At 29.0% G+C, this 15,952-nt stretch overlaps 1 protein-coding gene across 1 annotated transcript in view; it reads left to right on the top strand.

Moving 5' to 3' along the window:
* The first annotated feature begins 2,402 nt into the window (after positions 1-2,402).
* LOC123655556 overlaps positions 2,403-15,952 on the top strand; it is a 32,235-nt gene continuing 18,685 nt past the window's right edge. The window contains exons 1-2 of the mRNA XM_045591324.1: positions 2,403-2,448; positions 2,628-2,766. Coding sequence (XP_045447280.1) covers positions 2,746-2,766 — 21 coding nt within the window. The 5' untranslated portion in view covers positions 2,403-2,448; positions 2,628-2,745. The remainder of the gene's footprint in view (positions 2,449-2,627; positions 2,767-15,952) is intronic.

Genomic DNA, 15,952 nt, shown 5'->3' with positions numbered 1-15,952 from the left:
TAAACAAAAAATTATAGATATTTTACTACACAAAAAATATTCATTAATTAATATTATATTAATAATATTATAGATTAAATATTCATTGTTCAAGTAATTAAATAATGAGATAAAAAAATTATGATAACAAATTGTTAAAAAAAAAATCATCAAGAGCGTAAGTACCTATGTCGTTATTTTGGAATTATGAATAAAAAAGCTAGTGCTGCAAATATAACTACAGTACTGCTGATTGTCTTACTCGTTGCCTCAGAAGGCATGAGACACGTTACTGAGACAAATATTTGTAGCGGTCGATATGAAACACTTTCAAAAACTCTTTTAAAAATTATTTATTCAAAAATCAGATTATTCGTATCTATTATATACAAATAAATAAAGCCAAATTTTCTTAAATTTCTTTTGTTTTTTTGTTTTTTCGTAGATATAACGGTATTGTTAAAGTTGTGTAATTTACGTCTATTGTTACATTACGACGTCGTATTGTTAATGTTAAGATTTTTTACTTTTTAAGTAAAAGTAGTTTTAGAAAATATTCACCTTAGTATGTTAACATTTGCTACTTTTGGTCGTTAACTTAGTCGTTTCACTTATAAATTTATCTGTTTGTATTAAATACACAATATAATCGTAATGTGTTTTTGTAATAAGTAAGTATTATGTATTTATGTAAGTGTACATGTGCATGTGTTGTTTTTTGTCTTTAGTTCACTTTCTTTTCGCCTTATACAGTTGCCTGGAAGATATCGCTCCTTCAGCCATAAGACAGCGTTTTGTACATTTTTCACTTTTATTTTTCTTAAATTATATTTTCTGCTCTCATTATAATTGTATTTTGTATTTATAATTTGTATTTTGGATACATACATGAATAGTGTGTATACTATAGTTGTTTGTATACTCGTACAGACTAAAAGCGACTGTTTAATGAACTTAAACAATTTTTAAATTAATCAAACCTTGATCAATACCTCTGGCTATAAAACCTTTCACAGTGTTTACTTAACTTCGAATTCCATTAAAAATATACTTCAATAATATAACAAAATAATATTCGATTAATAATAAGTGACTATATATTGGATTTCATCCATAGTTATTTATGTTAAAAGTTTACTTGTTTATCGCGATTTATGATTTTGATTAATAAAGTGCAAAGGCGGTCTTATCACTGACAGTGATTTCTTACAGACACCCCGTTTATAAAGGAAACCTTTGACCGATTGAACCGAATATTTTTATAATTTTGCGACTGATCATAGCAACTTGAGATCTCCAAGAAAGTGTACTAGAACTATACTTTCTTGTAAATGTTATTGTTCATATTATTAAACAAATATTGTGAATGAATAATTTACGTATATACATTAGTAGGTACGTTTTAAGTATAAAATATAAAAATACTATAAAAGAAAATTTTAATTAACGCTATCATTTTAAGTGCTAATAGAAATTAACTTGATTATTAATTTTAATGAATGAAATATGTCGACAGAAAGTTACACTTACACTTTGTCAAAAATGTAAACTTTACTGGAAACTTGTTTAGTAATCATTGTTAAATTTAATTAGTATATAGTCAATTACATAGTTCGAGTACATTTTCCGTAAGGAAAGTATATAGCTGATAATATGATTTTTTTTTTATACAACTAGGCCGGTAAACAAGCGTATGGCTCACCTGATGGTAAGGGATTACCGCAGCTTATAGACGCCTGCAACACCAGAAGCATTGCAAGCACGTTGCTGAAGTTACCCCCAATTCCCTAGCTCTGCAGGAGCTCTTGTCACCTTAATCACCAACAGGAACACAACACTGCTTGAAAAGAGTATTATTTAGCTGTGATCTTCTGTAAGGTCGAGGTACTATCCTAGTCGGGCTGCTCCATATTTTAAGCAGGAAATTTCTTGCTTTGTCCTCCCTCAGTTATGTATGTATGAATAGACAAGAGATTTAAAAACATTATAGGGAACGCATATTTTTTGGATTTTGTATGTCTTATTCATAAATATTTGTTGTTTATTTTAATGGAATAATATTAGCTCTATTATGAATACAAATGAGCACACTGAACTCTGTTTAACACTGAATTATGTTTTCTTTTTATTTCAAAAACATTAGACATCTCAAATTATGATAGAAAAAGTTAATTTATTTGTAAGCTTGCACTAAATTTCCAAAGTATCCCACATATTTTTAAATTTTAATGCGTTTCTAAAATGTTTAACAGTTTAAAAAATAAATAAAGTAAAATTAAATTAAGACGAACGAGTGAACTCGACCGTAATGTCAACTGTATTCGTGTCTAAGTGTAATCTTCAGCGAGGGTAACACACGTACTTCCAGCAATACTAAGGTCGCGCTCTGTCCTATATAACTCGATCTCAACTCCTAAGAGCGTACTACCCAACTCAACCGCACACAGCAAACACCCCGCTACGAAGCCAGTACGTAAATGTAAAAAAAAAATAATTAAAATTACATTCCAATCGGCCCCGTCAAGGTCAATTGCGAAACGATTTCTACATCCCCGCGTTAAGATTTTCATAAATTATTAGACGCGTGATCTAAAATGGTTGTTTGTATGGTGCACGGCGTGTATTGTACCACCACCGTTTGGTTGCAGACCGGCGATTTTCCAGCAGTTAGAGTCAGTCGGAACTCGGACGCAGCCGACGGTCAGTGCGCGTGCGTCGCCCCGCTCCAGTGAATCTGTGACAGTGCCAAGCATAACAACCCTCAAAATGACTAAATACGTCACAATCGTAAGTTAAATATTTTATATATTAGCCATAAAGTAACAATTATGTAAAAATTGTATTTCATAACTTTTTATTGTAAAATTCGAAAAAAAAATCTATCTATAAAATTAGAACTATTTAAATATACAATCATATAAGATGCATAATATTTAACATGAACATTTAACTTGAAAATAAAAATGTTTTTACGTAAAATTGATATCCGCAACGAGTTTACAATTGACTTATTGTTCATTAAACAATAAATATTTTTTAATTTTATGTGTTAGACTAACGAGTTTATCGGGTTATTAAATAAAATTAAAAAAAAAAAACAAATAAAAAAAAAAACAGTATAATGACAAAAGTACCTACAAGTCTAAATGTTTTTTTATAGATATTAGTTTTGTCTAAATTACTTATGAAAAGGAATATTCTTAGTTAAAGAAATGTATGATATTATATTTTATCAAAATATATTATCAGTATATTTTGTGCCTGGATTATACTTTAAATATGAGAGTGTAAACAGGACGTAACAAGTAAATATAGAACAAAACAAAAACTAAGTTAATCAATTTTGGTTTTAATAAGAGTTGACCATCAATACTTTACTATATTTTATTATTACTAGGTATTGAGGACTTCGAATTACGAAAATGATGTTTGTATATTATTTATTCAGATCAAATTTCCTAATACAGTGGAAATTTATGATGTCAAACAGTAATTTACTGTCACACGTTAATATATACGCAATAAATTTCGCACGCAGAATAAAATTTATGCAAATAACAATTAGAGTAAACAAATGAATATATTTATAGTCATAAAAAACGTCAAATTAAACCTAGTAATCAAAATATTTTAAATCTGAAATTACTTAAAAGTTTTAATAAATATTAAATAAAGATAAAAAGACGCGTACGCAGCGGAAATTAAAGTCTAAAGCACGACAAAAATACAAATTATTTGTTAAATCTTATGACTGGTGTTATTTGGTTATTCTTTTGCTACGTAAATTTAGTTAGAATTTGAATTTTAATGAAAATTCTTCAAACTTAAAATAATCAAGGCTTTTCTAAACGTTACAATCTTGCTTTTTAACCAACTTCCAAAAAAGGAAGAGGTTCTCAATTCGACTGTATTTTTTATGTATGTTATGTCAGAACTTTTGACTGGGTGGACCGATTTTGACAAAAAAAATTTTGATCGAAAGGTGGTACGTGTCATTTGGTCCCAGTAAAATTTATTTGAAATATAACAACTACTTTTCAAGTTATATCTAATAATGCGTTTTTACTTGACTATTTTTTCGTCGACCTACCTTGTATTATACCGTATAACTTTTTTGGGTATATCGAGTTTGATGATTTCTACTTTAATCGAAAGCTGATGTCTATTATGTGGTTACATTTAAATTTCATTGAGATCTAATACCAACTTTTTGAGTAATCTTTGATAACGCGTATTTACTTAACTATTTTTCTCTACCTACGTTGTATTACTTGTCAATGTGATTGAAGTCGGTTTTTTTCGTTTGAGATCAAATACAACTATTGTTATATTTATTTCAAAATAAATTTTTTTCGATTTTATAAATCTGAAATATATTAACTTATATTTTAGATTTTCAGCAGCGAATTAATTCGCAAATCAACTTTAATTTTCAGAGTTCCTAAAACTAAGAAAATCAAATCACGACTCTTTATTAATAATGGTGATTTTAATTGAAATAGGATTGTTGTAAATAAATATCTGATTCAATTGAACAAGGCTTTAGTTCGGTGTTACATTGTTATGACTAGTATCGACAGGAATTATTGTGAGTGAAATAGGTGAATGTTCCTTTCGTTAGTCTTAGATATAATCAAGGGCCGATACAATCGTACGATCGACGCGCTGCTACGCTTTACGGCGATGATTATCTCGTGACAAACAGTTATATTAGTTAAAGATAGCGGTAGACGTTTTGATCCTTAATTGTTGCATCTAATTTATCAATTACTAGTTTCAGCGAGCTTTGTTACCCTAATAATTTTTTTCTTGAATTTTTCGACTTTTTCATTTTTTTTCACACAACAGTTCCTGACAGTAAAGGACACAAAAAAAGAATCACCCATTTTGGTGTAGTCGTTTGGAAGCTATGCCCGTACACATATTTTAGCGATTATTTTTTGTAGATATAGATAAGTAAAAAATATAGATATATAGATAATTTAAATCAACGTATTTCTATCAAAAAATTTCTAAACTTCAATCTGTAATAAATATTTTGTTTAAAATATTAGAGTCTAAAATACAATTTTAACTGAAATGTCTTATCATGCAAAAATTTGAATGTAGTAGGAAACACAATAACATAATTTAATGCATTAAGAATTCAGTCGACGGTGATTTCATTTCATAGTAAAAAATCAACAAGTTTTAAATGTCATTGTCGTTTATCTTTTTAAATTTCATGTAATTTCAGTATCATTTCACACGTGAAAAAAAGTTCACGAACGTTCATTTAAACGGAAGTAATAGAAATAGTTCTACTAATTCCGTCACTTGGAATAATAGCTTGTTTGACAAAATATCTTAGGTGCGGTACTCATAGGGTGCGGTTTTTAAGCCTATAACCACCACTTTTCTTAAGTGTAAAATAAACTAGAATAACAAACGGCTATTTATACAGTTTATTTAGTTTCCTTGGCAATATAATAATTATCCGAGCTAGTATTCAATTTAAATATATATAAGTAATTTATGTAACTACGTGCATTAAATCTGATACTTGTAATAAACTTCGAAGACATTATATGCTACTTTGTTTTAAACGGGCCACTTGACTAAGAATTAGGATTTCTCATACAATTGAGTTTTTGAACAAAGTTTATATATATAGGTATTAAAATAATGGTGATTATGCCACGGATCAACAAAACAAATAGACCACAGCTTCAGACTTCTCAGAAAAAACTCAAAAATCTTTAGAAAAATAAAAGTGAAATTAATTTTTATGAATTCAAGCCATAAATTTTGTCAAATAGCTACTGTGAACTATGTTACTAGTTCTTTAATGTTACATCACTATTAGTAAGGTTACACATGCTAGTTTAGAGATAATTTAATCCCGTAGTAACATAATGTTTTTATTTACTTACATAACACTCATATTTAGACGAAAATCTGTGTCGATCTTAAAGTTAAACTCATTTCCTGGCTTACAAACCATCGAGTCTCTTTTAAAATAATTAATTAAATGTATTGCATGGTGTTTAAATGTTGTGTGATGAGAAAAGTGGGTCAAATATTATATGTGCATTTATCAAACAAAAGGAGTTGATTAATTACGGCCAAGGTATCTCTTGGTGTCAGTTAAGAACAAAGACGATTGGTTCTCATGATAATCGCAATCTTGTGGTTTATCTTTACGTATGAACAACAACATTATTTTACTTTACGTCATCCGATTAAGTTTATTTTGATGTTTTTATAAATGATAAAAAATATTCATAAATATTCATATAATATATGCAATTATGGGCCTTGATTTCTTATATTTTTACAAATTAAAAAAAAATATATATAAGGTACATTAAAAGACGTCTGGTGTTCGTGACTGTGAGTAAAAAAAGACCTTCTGAATTTGCGGGTAAAAGGTTAATGACCTATTTTACACACACTTGAGATATTACCAACATTTTAATATTATTATTTTAAATTAGTTTTCCAATCTTTACGATAGAAATTAAAATAATATTTTTATTATCTTTAGTAACGTAAGAAAAGAGAAAAGGAATTTGGGACGCATATATATCAACGGTATAGTTCGATATATTTTCAGTGTCACGAAAAGTAATTTAAATTCATGATAACAAATTAATGATCATGAAAATAAAATTTTGGTGACTTTGAACGAATGTCTATTCGGCGCACGCGACAGTGTGAGTTACCTTGGACTAGCCATTACATTCTGTGACAAAAATAATAGACCTATAATGATACAGTCGAGATGTTAGTGTTGTAAGTGTTGTGTAACACTGAAAGCGCATTCACAAAATACTCGACATTACCTGTGTACGTAGAAAGTGCACGGTATATCATTTAATACGAATCTTATAGTATACCAATGAACGAACTCGTACTGCGTTCATAATATCTCATTTCCGCGTTTTTAAGTACAGCTTTACATACGTTTTCTGGTTATTTAGCATTAACGGTTCCCACTAAAGTTAATCAAGCAACATTTTTAAAAATTACACCTTTTCTTCTTCTTCAGGCTTAATAGCTTTCAATAGTGTCAAATGAGCACAGATGGTTTCGCCAGTGTCACGTAGAATGGAGAGTACAAAATCACACTTTATTCATTTATACAAATTGACAACAATACTTTAAGAAATTTGATTGTTTTTTTACACGCAATTGTAGAGTTAAGTTATATTTATAAAATTATGGCTAAGTGCCATGTTGCGTAATAATAACCATCTTATATCCTCTATAAGCGACGGTCAGGTATTAAATAGCCATTACGATTACCTACAAATAAAGAATCGAAGTAGCTTTGTATTGTTTTGCTGCGTACTTCCTTTTCTTAATTCTCATTCTCGACCTCAGCCATATAGGAGTCAAGGCGAATAAATGTGCTGGTTATATCGTTTTCACTCTGATAAAGGCCTTGTTGTTGCACTCATAGTTTACTTATGTGTCAACTTCACCTAATTATACGATTGTTTGATAAATTACTTGCCATAGTTATGTGTTAATTGCTCAAATCAAAATTTAATTTTTCCCAGTAATTAAAAAAACAATATGAAATTACAGCAATTGTTTATATTGTTAACAATAATATACCGATTGCATTAAATGTGTCTTTTGCGTTAACGTAGGTTCCTTGTCTATTATGATTAATTAAACTGTTATCCGATGCCAAATAACATACACTCGCTGCTCTTCGAGTATCTCTATACTTTCACTCAAAAATTTATGTTTGTAACACAGACTGTTTCTGTAAGCTATTACTTTTTTTTATTCGAAGATAATCGGATTATTATCGATAAATTGTAAAAATTTAAAGCATGGTAGCTCAATATTTCCAATTGACATTTAAGTTTGTTGGCACTCAATAAAATCTAAATAAAACGATCTCCAAACTCGATTAAATGATCAGCTGTAATTGGCGATTGTAAAATATACCGTCGATAAATGTATGCGGTCTATTTTCTTAAGTAACGTAAACGGTAGATCATTATGTTCTAAACTCAGGAGCCATCATTTATAATAGTCGAATAAAATCGATTACATCTATTTATAACGAATTCGATAAACCATTATTCATTAGCGGATTTGTTTAATGATCTCAGTTGTTTTCGTAATTGGTGTATCAATTCCTAGTTGTGTTACGGGTACGTTAAATATTTTGAATAATAAATCATGGCAAATTATTATTAAATAACTTGTATTTATCGCGGAAGACGGAAGTTATAGTAACCGGTTTGTGGACACGCCGCGTATGTGTACGAGTATGTTAATACACATTTGCGGCGATTTTGCACCAGCAGACTTGCGATTTATTCGCGACTGGATATATACTTGATTCTTCTCTATCATAATGTTGTGATACTGAGTTATATTTGAGTATTAAACTAAGTAATCAATATGACGTTATCGTTAAATAAAAAATAATTTTGTAATGTATCCATAACGCTTTTATTATGTCTAGAGTGTTATATTTTTGTATAAGATATATACATAACACATTATGCATATAAAAATGAATTTTAGATTCTTACAAGTAACTTATTTTGTTAGCACGATTCATCATGATTTTTAAAAATTTGTGACGATGATGAATATTTTTAGAACGGATGTGAAATATTCACAACAAATTTGTCGTGTCACTATCGTTTGCTTGCTTACTAGTACTGTCTCGGGCGATAACTGTGACGTATGGGTAAGCTAATGGCCATTCATGGCGAGAGCCATGATGTAGGTATGTAGTCGTGTATTGTGTAATACCAATATTATTACTACAAGATTATATTAGTATTACATATAATTAATTTAATAGAGACTTAATTAGAAGATTCCGTTTTGGGTTAAATATTTTATTCGAGCTTCCTTGTTTAAAAACGGTTATTTATGAAACTTGTTTTATGTTTTATTTTTAATCAACCGTCATTAATGTGGTAAATCAAGTAACACGTTATAGATTACATTCGTACGCAATGAGACAGGCGTTTAAGTGTCAATTGTTAACAAGATCAATCAATACATTATTATATCAAAGACAACGGTATTTTTCTGCGTCTGTAAGTATGCATGAGGGTCAGCGGTTGACCTCGAGTACATTTACTTACGGGAAATCTTATAACTGATTGTTACAAGAGCAAAATTGCCTTAATAGTTAAAATGGCACTAAATATGTAAGGTGCGGCATAACTACGTCAATATCATGGAACAAGAGTATTAACCCAAGTTTGGGTAACCTTCGTTATGTAGGCGACAACATTGAGAACTCTGTTGCCGCGTATTAGCATTGTGCATGCTTGAAGATATAGTTAATTTATTTTTATAATACGTAATTTATTTGAGGTCAAATGGTATTTTAGGTCACTATAAAAATGTTTTATTGCTGTCTTTCAATATTTATTACATAGTTTTGAATTTTTTTTGGCACGTTTTTGATTTTATCATATCTTAATATATATAGGATACAGTGTGCAGTTTAATCCAACTTGAAAGATAGGCTATATATTATTTTGATATATGTCATTATTATATGTAAGAAAAAAAATAAGGTGGTACGAAGTTGGTCAGGTATATATATACCTGCTACCAGCTGACCTGACCTATATATATATATTTGAAAGATTTTTTGGCACGTTTTTGTATTAACGTGCATAGATAGGTACTTATCGAATTAAATTTTTCTTTAGATCGACTTCACGTAACTATTATGACATTTAATTGAAACGACTTAATGAAATTTTTAACCTAACCTTGTCTAAACCACTCTAAGAATCTTTTTGTGTGAATGACAACTAGTGACTTATGTAAATTACTTACATAAAGATTGTAGAGTTAAGTGACCAGTTGAATGCCACTGTTGAACAATAATGTCTAAGAATGCCATACTGATAAGCACTATTATGATAACACGTTAAACAAAATTGTAGTTGGAGCTCGAATATACAAATCTAAATGTTAAAAATTATCTACAATAGTCTATAAACGTCTACTTTTAGGTTAATTGTATAACGCAAAAGAATTGAATCTAATGAAGAGGGATTAGGAACATAATTTTTGAAAAATAAAATATCTCAAAAATATGTTTTTAACTCTCCAACAAAACTATCTTATAACATTTGGAAAATTTTTGTTCGAATTATTTTTTTGTGTCATTTACTTTTGCATATATCTGAGGTGACTCAGATTCGTAATAAGTACACATTCGTTTAGCGTTTCTCACACTTAAAACGGAAGATAAAAATATAAAGTCCAGCATAATATCCTGCCACCGATACTAATATTACATCATGTAATCAGTATATTAACGAGACTTTGTTTTTTTGCATTTTGGCCAACATACAATCATATACTAATTGAGCAAATTGTTTGCAAACTCTATGGCAATTAGAATAATTGCACGAACTTGACATAGTTACCTTATTATAACCCATTTACTAATAAATTAGCAAATGAATGAGTGTAGCGTGTATAACTGTATCAACGATCAACATTTGAATTACAAGTCAGTTAAAAGCCTTAACAATTATGCAATTGTATTTACTGAGATTGTTTTTTCGTTAGAAAATAAAAAAGAGCTAGTGTCAGCATCGTAACAAGTTTCCAATATTCATTTTATTTTATTGACTTCGTATAATTATGTACATATCCTTACTATTTATAATAATTCAAATATTTCTAAATGGTTTCAATTTTATTATATAAACTGTAAATTAAAAGGGATAGTGTCCTTAATAGCGTACTTTATTTATAACAATATGGTACGACTTTTTGCTGTCAGTTATGTTTAACCCACTTAGACGAAATACGAGTATGCTTAACCAAAGCCCTTATTCAGTCCACGTTCCTTTGCATATTTTATAACGCATCTATTGTACACTCTCTTTTGCAACATCGGTTGCTGTTCGGTTTGCATTGCAACGCATATTTTATACATTGATTTAATTTGTTGTGTTGCACTGTAAATATTGGCAATAAATTAACAGTAGAATGTTCTGGAAAGTTGTATTTTAGGTCCGTAAAGGCTCTGAAGACATTGCGACATCTATCTTTACGTGGCAATTCATATTGCAACTTTAGGGAATTTGCAATGTTGTAGATTTATTACATTTGTTAGTGGTTGATGTCGATATTTAGTCGATGACGAACACTTTCTTTTGTAATGATTACGTTCAATTATCTTAACGGATTTTTTACTACTATTATTGAATAAGAAAATTCATTCTTAAATTCGTCGTTGTAACTAAACTTGGTAATTATATTTTTTATTAGTTTACGTAGATTGTCAATAGTTGCATTTTATTTCAAAATTTAAATGTATTGAAAACTTAAATAATTTACCCACACTAATAGAATGCAACAAAAAATAATAAATAGATTATTCATTAAAATTACAAATATTTAACTAAGTTATTCTTTAATTAGTTTTGTATTAAGTTCGCGGGCAAATTACAGGATATTGTAAAATTTGAGTACATTTAAGGACAAATTACAATATGTGTTGTAGTTGCGTCAATATGTTGTAAATTTCGTTTACACTTCATTTATTTTGACTGTAAGTAAATGCCTAACCAACCACAGGTATGCGTGTGCTAGTCACGATGTAACATCGTTAGGTTAAAGACATATATTCTTACAGTCCGTATGATGTATGATGTCGTTAAATAATATGTAATAGGTATAATGATAAATTTAATGCTTCTCTCTTGAAGTTTTTGTGGAATCGTGGTGATTTGTTTGTATTATAAAATCGTAATTTGTTTCGATTTAAGCAACACATGTAAATTGATCGATAAGTTTAAATTAGACTGTTACGACACTCAATTAGGGGGAAGCTAGATAAAAACCAATAATAAAAGCACGTTGCTCATAAACAAGCTATTTATTTAAGCTTATCGGTTTTTAGTTTAAAGCCTAAATACCATATATTTGTCGCACACTTATAAATAAATAAATATATATATCTTATACACACGTGGTCGTCTGTTCCTACGGTAAGCAACTTGATACTTGTGTTATAAGCCTACAACTGACTGTAATAGCTATTTTTTTTAATAAATACACTTAGTAATAGTAGCTATATAAATACAAATATTACACCCAGACTCAGAAGGGAATCGAACCCACAACCCGCGGAGCAGAAAGCAGGTCCACTACAAACTGCGCCAATGGGCTAGTCAAAATGTCAAAATGTATAGTTATATAGTGAATTAAAGCCTTTATTAATATTGTATAAACATAAGTAGAGTATTAAACTTAAATATTCAGCAGTTTGACCAGTTAGCACGTGATTTCGATAATAGGAAGGCGTCGCACGTAGCTAACGTAATCGTCCTTGTAAGGATGCAGCCTAGATTGTGTCTAGATTGAAGAATTTATGAGAATAATTAGGTAACGACCTTGTGCCACTATTAAAACTCGTTAACTGCTATTGTCAGATTAATTTTCTAACATTTGGTTTTAAGAAAAAAAAAAACCATTAAGTTTCATTTATTAAATATTCCAAAGTTTGGTTATAGTTACCTCAAAATTATTATCGTAAATATCGAAATTTTAGACTGATTTGGCATAAAAAGATATTATAGAAATTCTGAAACGTTTCAATTTCAAACAGTATTACGTACCGGTTAAATTTTAAATTCAATTTCGTATAGCGCATTCAATGATATTATAAGATACATTTGTGAAATTTTAATATCACTCAGAAAAATTGTAGTGTCATGGCATTATGGACAGTCAATATAAACCCCGCAGGGTTGTGAAATCAGAAATCTTGTCTTTTAACAAACATTAAAGTATTTTATTAATGTTCAGTAATAGAATTTTAAAGAAAGTAATTTTAGTATGTCATAACCCTCTGGCGCCCCCGCGCTGGAGCGTATCCATGAAGGATTTTCCCCACGTAAAAAAGAGGGGTTTTGTCGGTATTGCACCCCCAAGTGCTGATGCTGACCTACGGTTTAGGAATGCTTACCCGGGCGTGCTGGATATCACCCGCAAATGGGTTCCCCTGCGTTACCAAAAAAAAAAACTTAAACTCTCAACTTACAACTAATTATAATCAATAACAAGTGTAAAAGATTACCTGTACCTAGTAGAAATAAACATTTAGGTAGAGGCCATATAACATGATACTACGGCTTATTGTTTTTGAATAATTATGAAGCCTTTACAAGGAACATCTAGGCATAAGTGCAGTTGCGGACTAAAAAGGAGCATTCGGCCATATAACAAATGTTTAAACTGTAAATAAAGGAGTAATTGATAAAAAGCAATGATAAAAATTATTTAAATCTAAGAGCATATTACATAAGTATCTATTTATCCGTGAAGTAAGCCGCATTTATGTAACAACTGACTTTATTGTTAGGAAACTATTTTGTAATATTATATACATATATATTTGTTTCTATACTAATGTAAATGTCTTTATACCGTTTAAGCTTTCTCAAATTAGTTCTGCTCTAGAATTTAAACGAGACATTGATTTTTATATTGTAAAAGATAATCAGTTAAATTTCTTGTGATGCTAAACTAGGAGGCAAAGAAAAATAATGCTATTGTTTACTTGCAGAAAGTAAAAAAAAAATACGCTTTCAAATATTCAACTCCCTAAAATGTTGGTAAATACTGCGTTATGGTTATCTTAATATTCAAATTGACTTCGAAACAAACCGTCGGTAACTTTGAGCTTAATGCAGTCTAGGAAGTTTTAGCTAAGTTTAGTAGTATTGATAAGACTGTTGGCGATAGAACAACCTCCACTATAAAGATACAATCTGCGCTCGCTTCGACATGGTTTCTTGTTTAGTCTGATATATAATTGTGTACATGATGAATGAAATGAATATCAAGGCTAAATTATATTGAATATGAGTTACAAAAGTATGCACAATATTTCGTCGACAAGTTTAAAAAAAAGTATGTAAGAGATATACATAGTTGTTAGTTACAATTTGTTTCCACGTAAAGATATTTCAAAAAAATAAGAATCGTAACTTCAAATTTAAAAAAGTTAGAAATGAAATATGTCTATATATTTTATTTCTAGCGTTTTAAACTAGAAGAGTTTTGTCATAACAGATTTTTTTATTTTATTTTGAGAAGTAACAAAAATATGCTAAATGATATCAATGACAGTAAACTTTTTTACAATAATAGCAAAATACTTTAAACATTAAACTTAAACGATATAATAATGATTGAAGTTTATTACATTTTCTACTAAACTGCAATTTTGAAATATCAGTGAGATAAAATATCTACGTAAAACAAAAATATTTTTTTACCGATTTCGATTAGTAATAAAGACAGCAAAGTGTTTTTTGTTATTAATTGCAATTTTTATTAATTATTTTAATAAAATAATATTTGCAGTTATTATTATTTAATTGTAAAAAATGTAGTAAAATCATGTATTTTGCTCCGAAAGATTAAGAAATACTGCGTTTATTATCAGTGGTAATAGACTCGTAAAATTATATTAAGCCTTTTAAAAGTTAGGAAATACTTTGAACTAAAACTTTCAAATCAATTATAGGGTAAGTCAATGTTGCCGTGCTCGAGTGGGCGTTTAACGTGTTGTCAGATTTATGTTATTTACTTCATACTACAAATTAATTTTCTTACAAAATTTTAATTTACATAATATGAAATAATTTTCACTATGACTTGTACCTGGAATATATTACTAACCAATAACTAGAATATAACCGATTTATTTATTTGACAAAAACAAACCGATTGATTTCACAATGCCCCATACACATAAATTAAAGTTTTGTTTATTAAAACAATTTTAAGTATTTTCACCATACCAATCACGCACCTTTTGAATTAGTCATAAGGACCTTAGTGATGATAATACGAATGTCTTTCCTAATCATATTTTCATATGAAATAACTAGTAATTAAATAAATCAAAATAACATCAACATTGAATCTAATTATCATAAAGCAAATTTAAAAATAAAATATAGATAACATTTCAACATTTAGCAAATATCTAATTATATCTAAATAAATATATATCTTCTTTAAATAACGCGAAAATTTAAATTTGCTCAGAACATGTAATTTCGATTTGAAATGTAGATGACTAATAGGCCTCTGACCCACAGCTCATAAGTGGCCCGGCCTGCCTTCAGCGCGCCTAAGTTAAGGTCACATATCAAGTTCATACGTTCGGAGGCAAATTGCGTATGTGAATATTACATAACTGCTTCCGCAGTTCCCGTTCACTCATTGTTGCGGAATCAAAATACAATTGTAGGGCTGCGAATGACAAAATTGTGTACAATTTTTTTATTTAATTTTTTTACGAGTAAATGCGATTTTATATTATTTTAATTACGTCACATAAAATTTTGCTGTAATATAATAATTATTTATATTATATGATTTTTTTTGTAAGGATATTTGAACAATAAAATTGTTTATTGTCAAGTGAATGGTACAATAAGATCAATATAACAATAGCGTTACAGAAATAAAAGTGAATGTATACTTATACGAGTAATTAAATTGAAAGCAATGAATTACAAGTAAGGTCATGGAAGAATACATTCAATTGAGTGTTTGACATTTCAATTAATATGCTACTAATTAACAGATTTATACAATATACATAATTATGTTTGTTCAAGTCTAATACAATGTATTTAGCTTTGTATTTGTTACGAAACAAGCCTTATTGATTACCTATGTATCATTTGTTAGATGCAAAGGTTTGTAAACATTTTTTTAATAAATTCCTCAGAAGAAACAAAAGACTGACATAGCTGAAATAGTATTGAAATATAATTTTCAGAAAAAGGTTTTAATAATGTTTACTAAAACAGCAAAAATAAACTAAATTAAAATTGACTTACATCGAGACGAGAGATTCGCTGTTCTTTCAGTATTTGGATAGACAGCTAATGATAAAATTATAGCAATAGCGAACTTTTTTAACTAAGCAAATAAAAATATTTATTTT

Source organism: Melitaea cinxia, chromosome 8, assembly GCF_905220565.1.
Source record: "Melitaea cinxia chromosome 8, ilMelCinx1.1, whole genome shotgun sequence".
In the NCBI taxonomy this organism is placed as follows: domain Eukaryota; kingdom Metazoa; phylum Arthropoda; class Insecta; order Lepidoptera; family Nymphalidae; genus Melitaea; species Melitaea cinxia.
The sequence above is the reverse complement of the archived record's forward strand: the minus strand, read 5'-3'. Positions and strand labels throughout refer to the sequence as shown.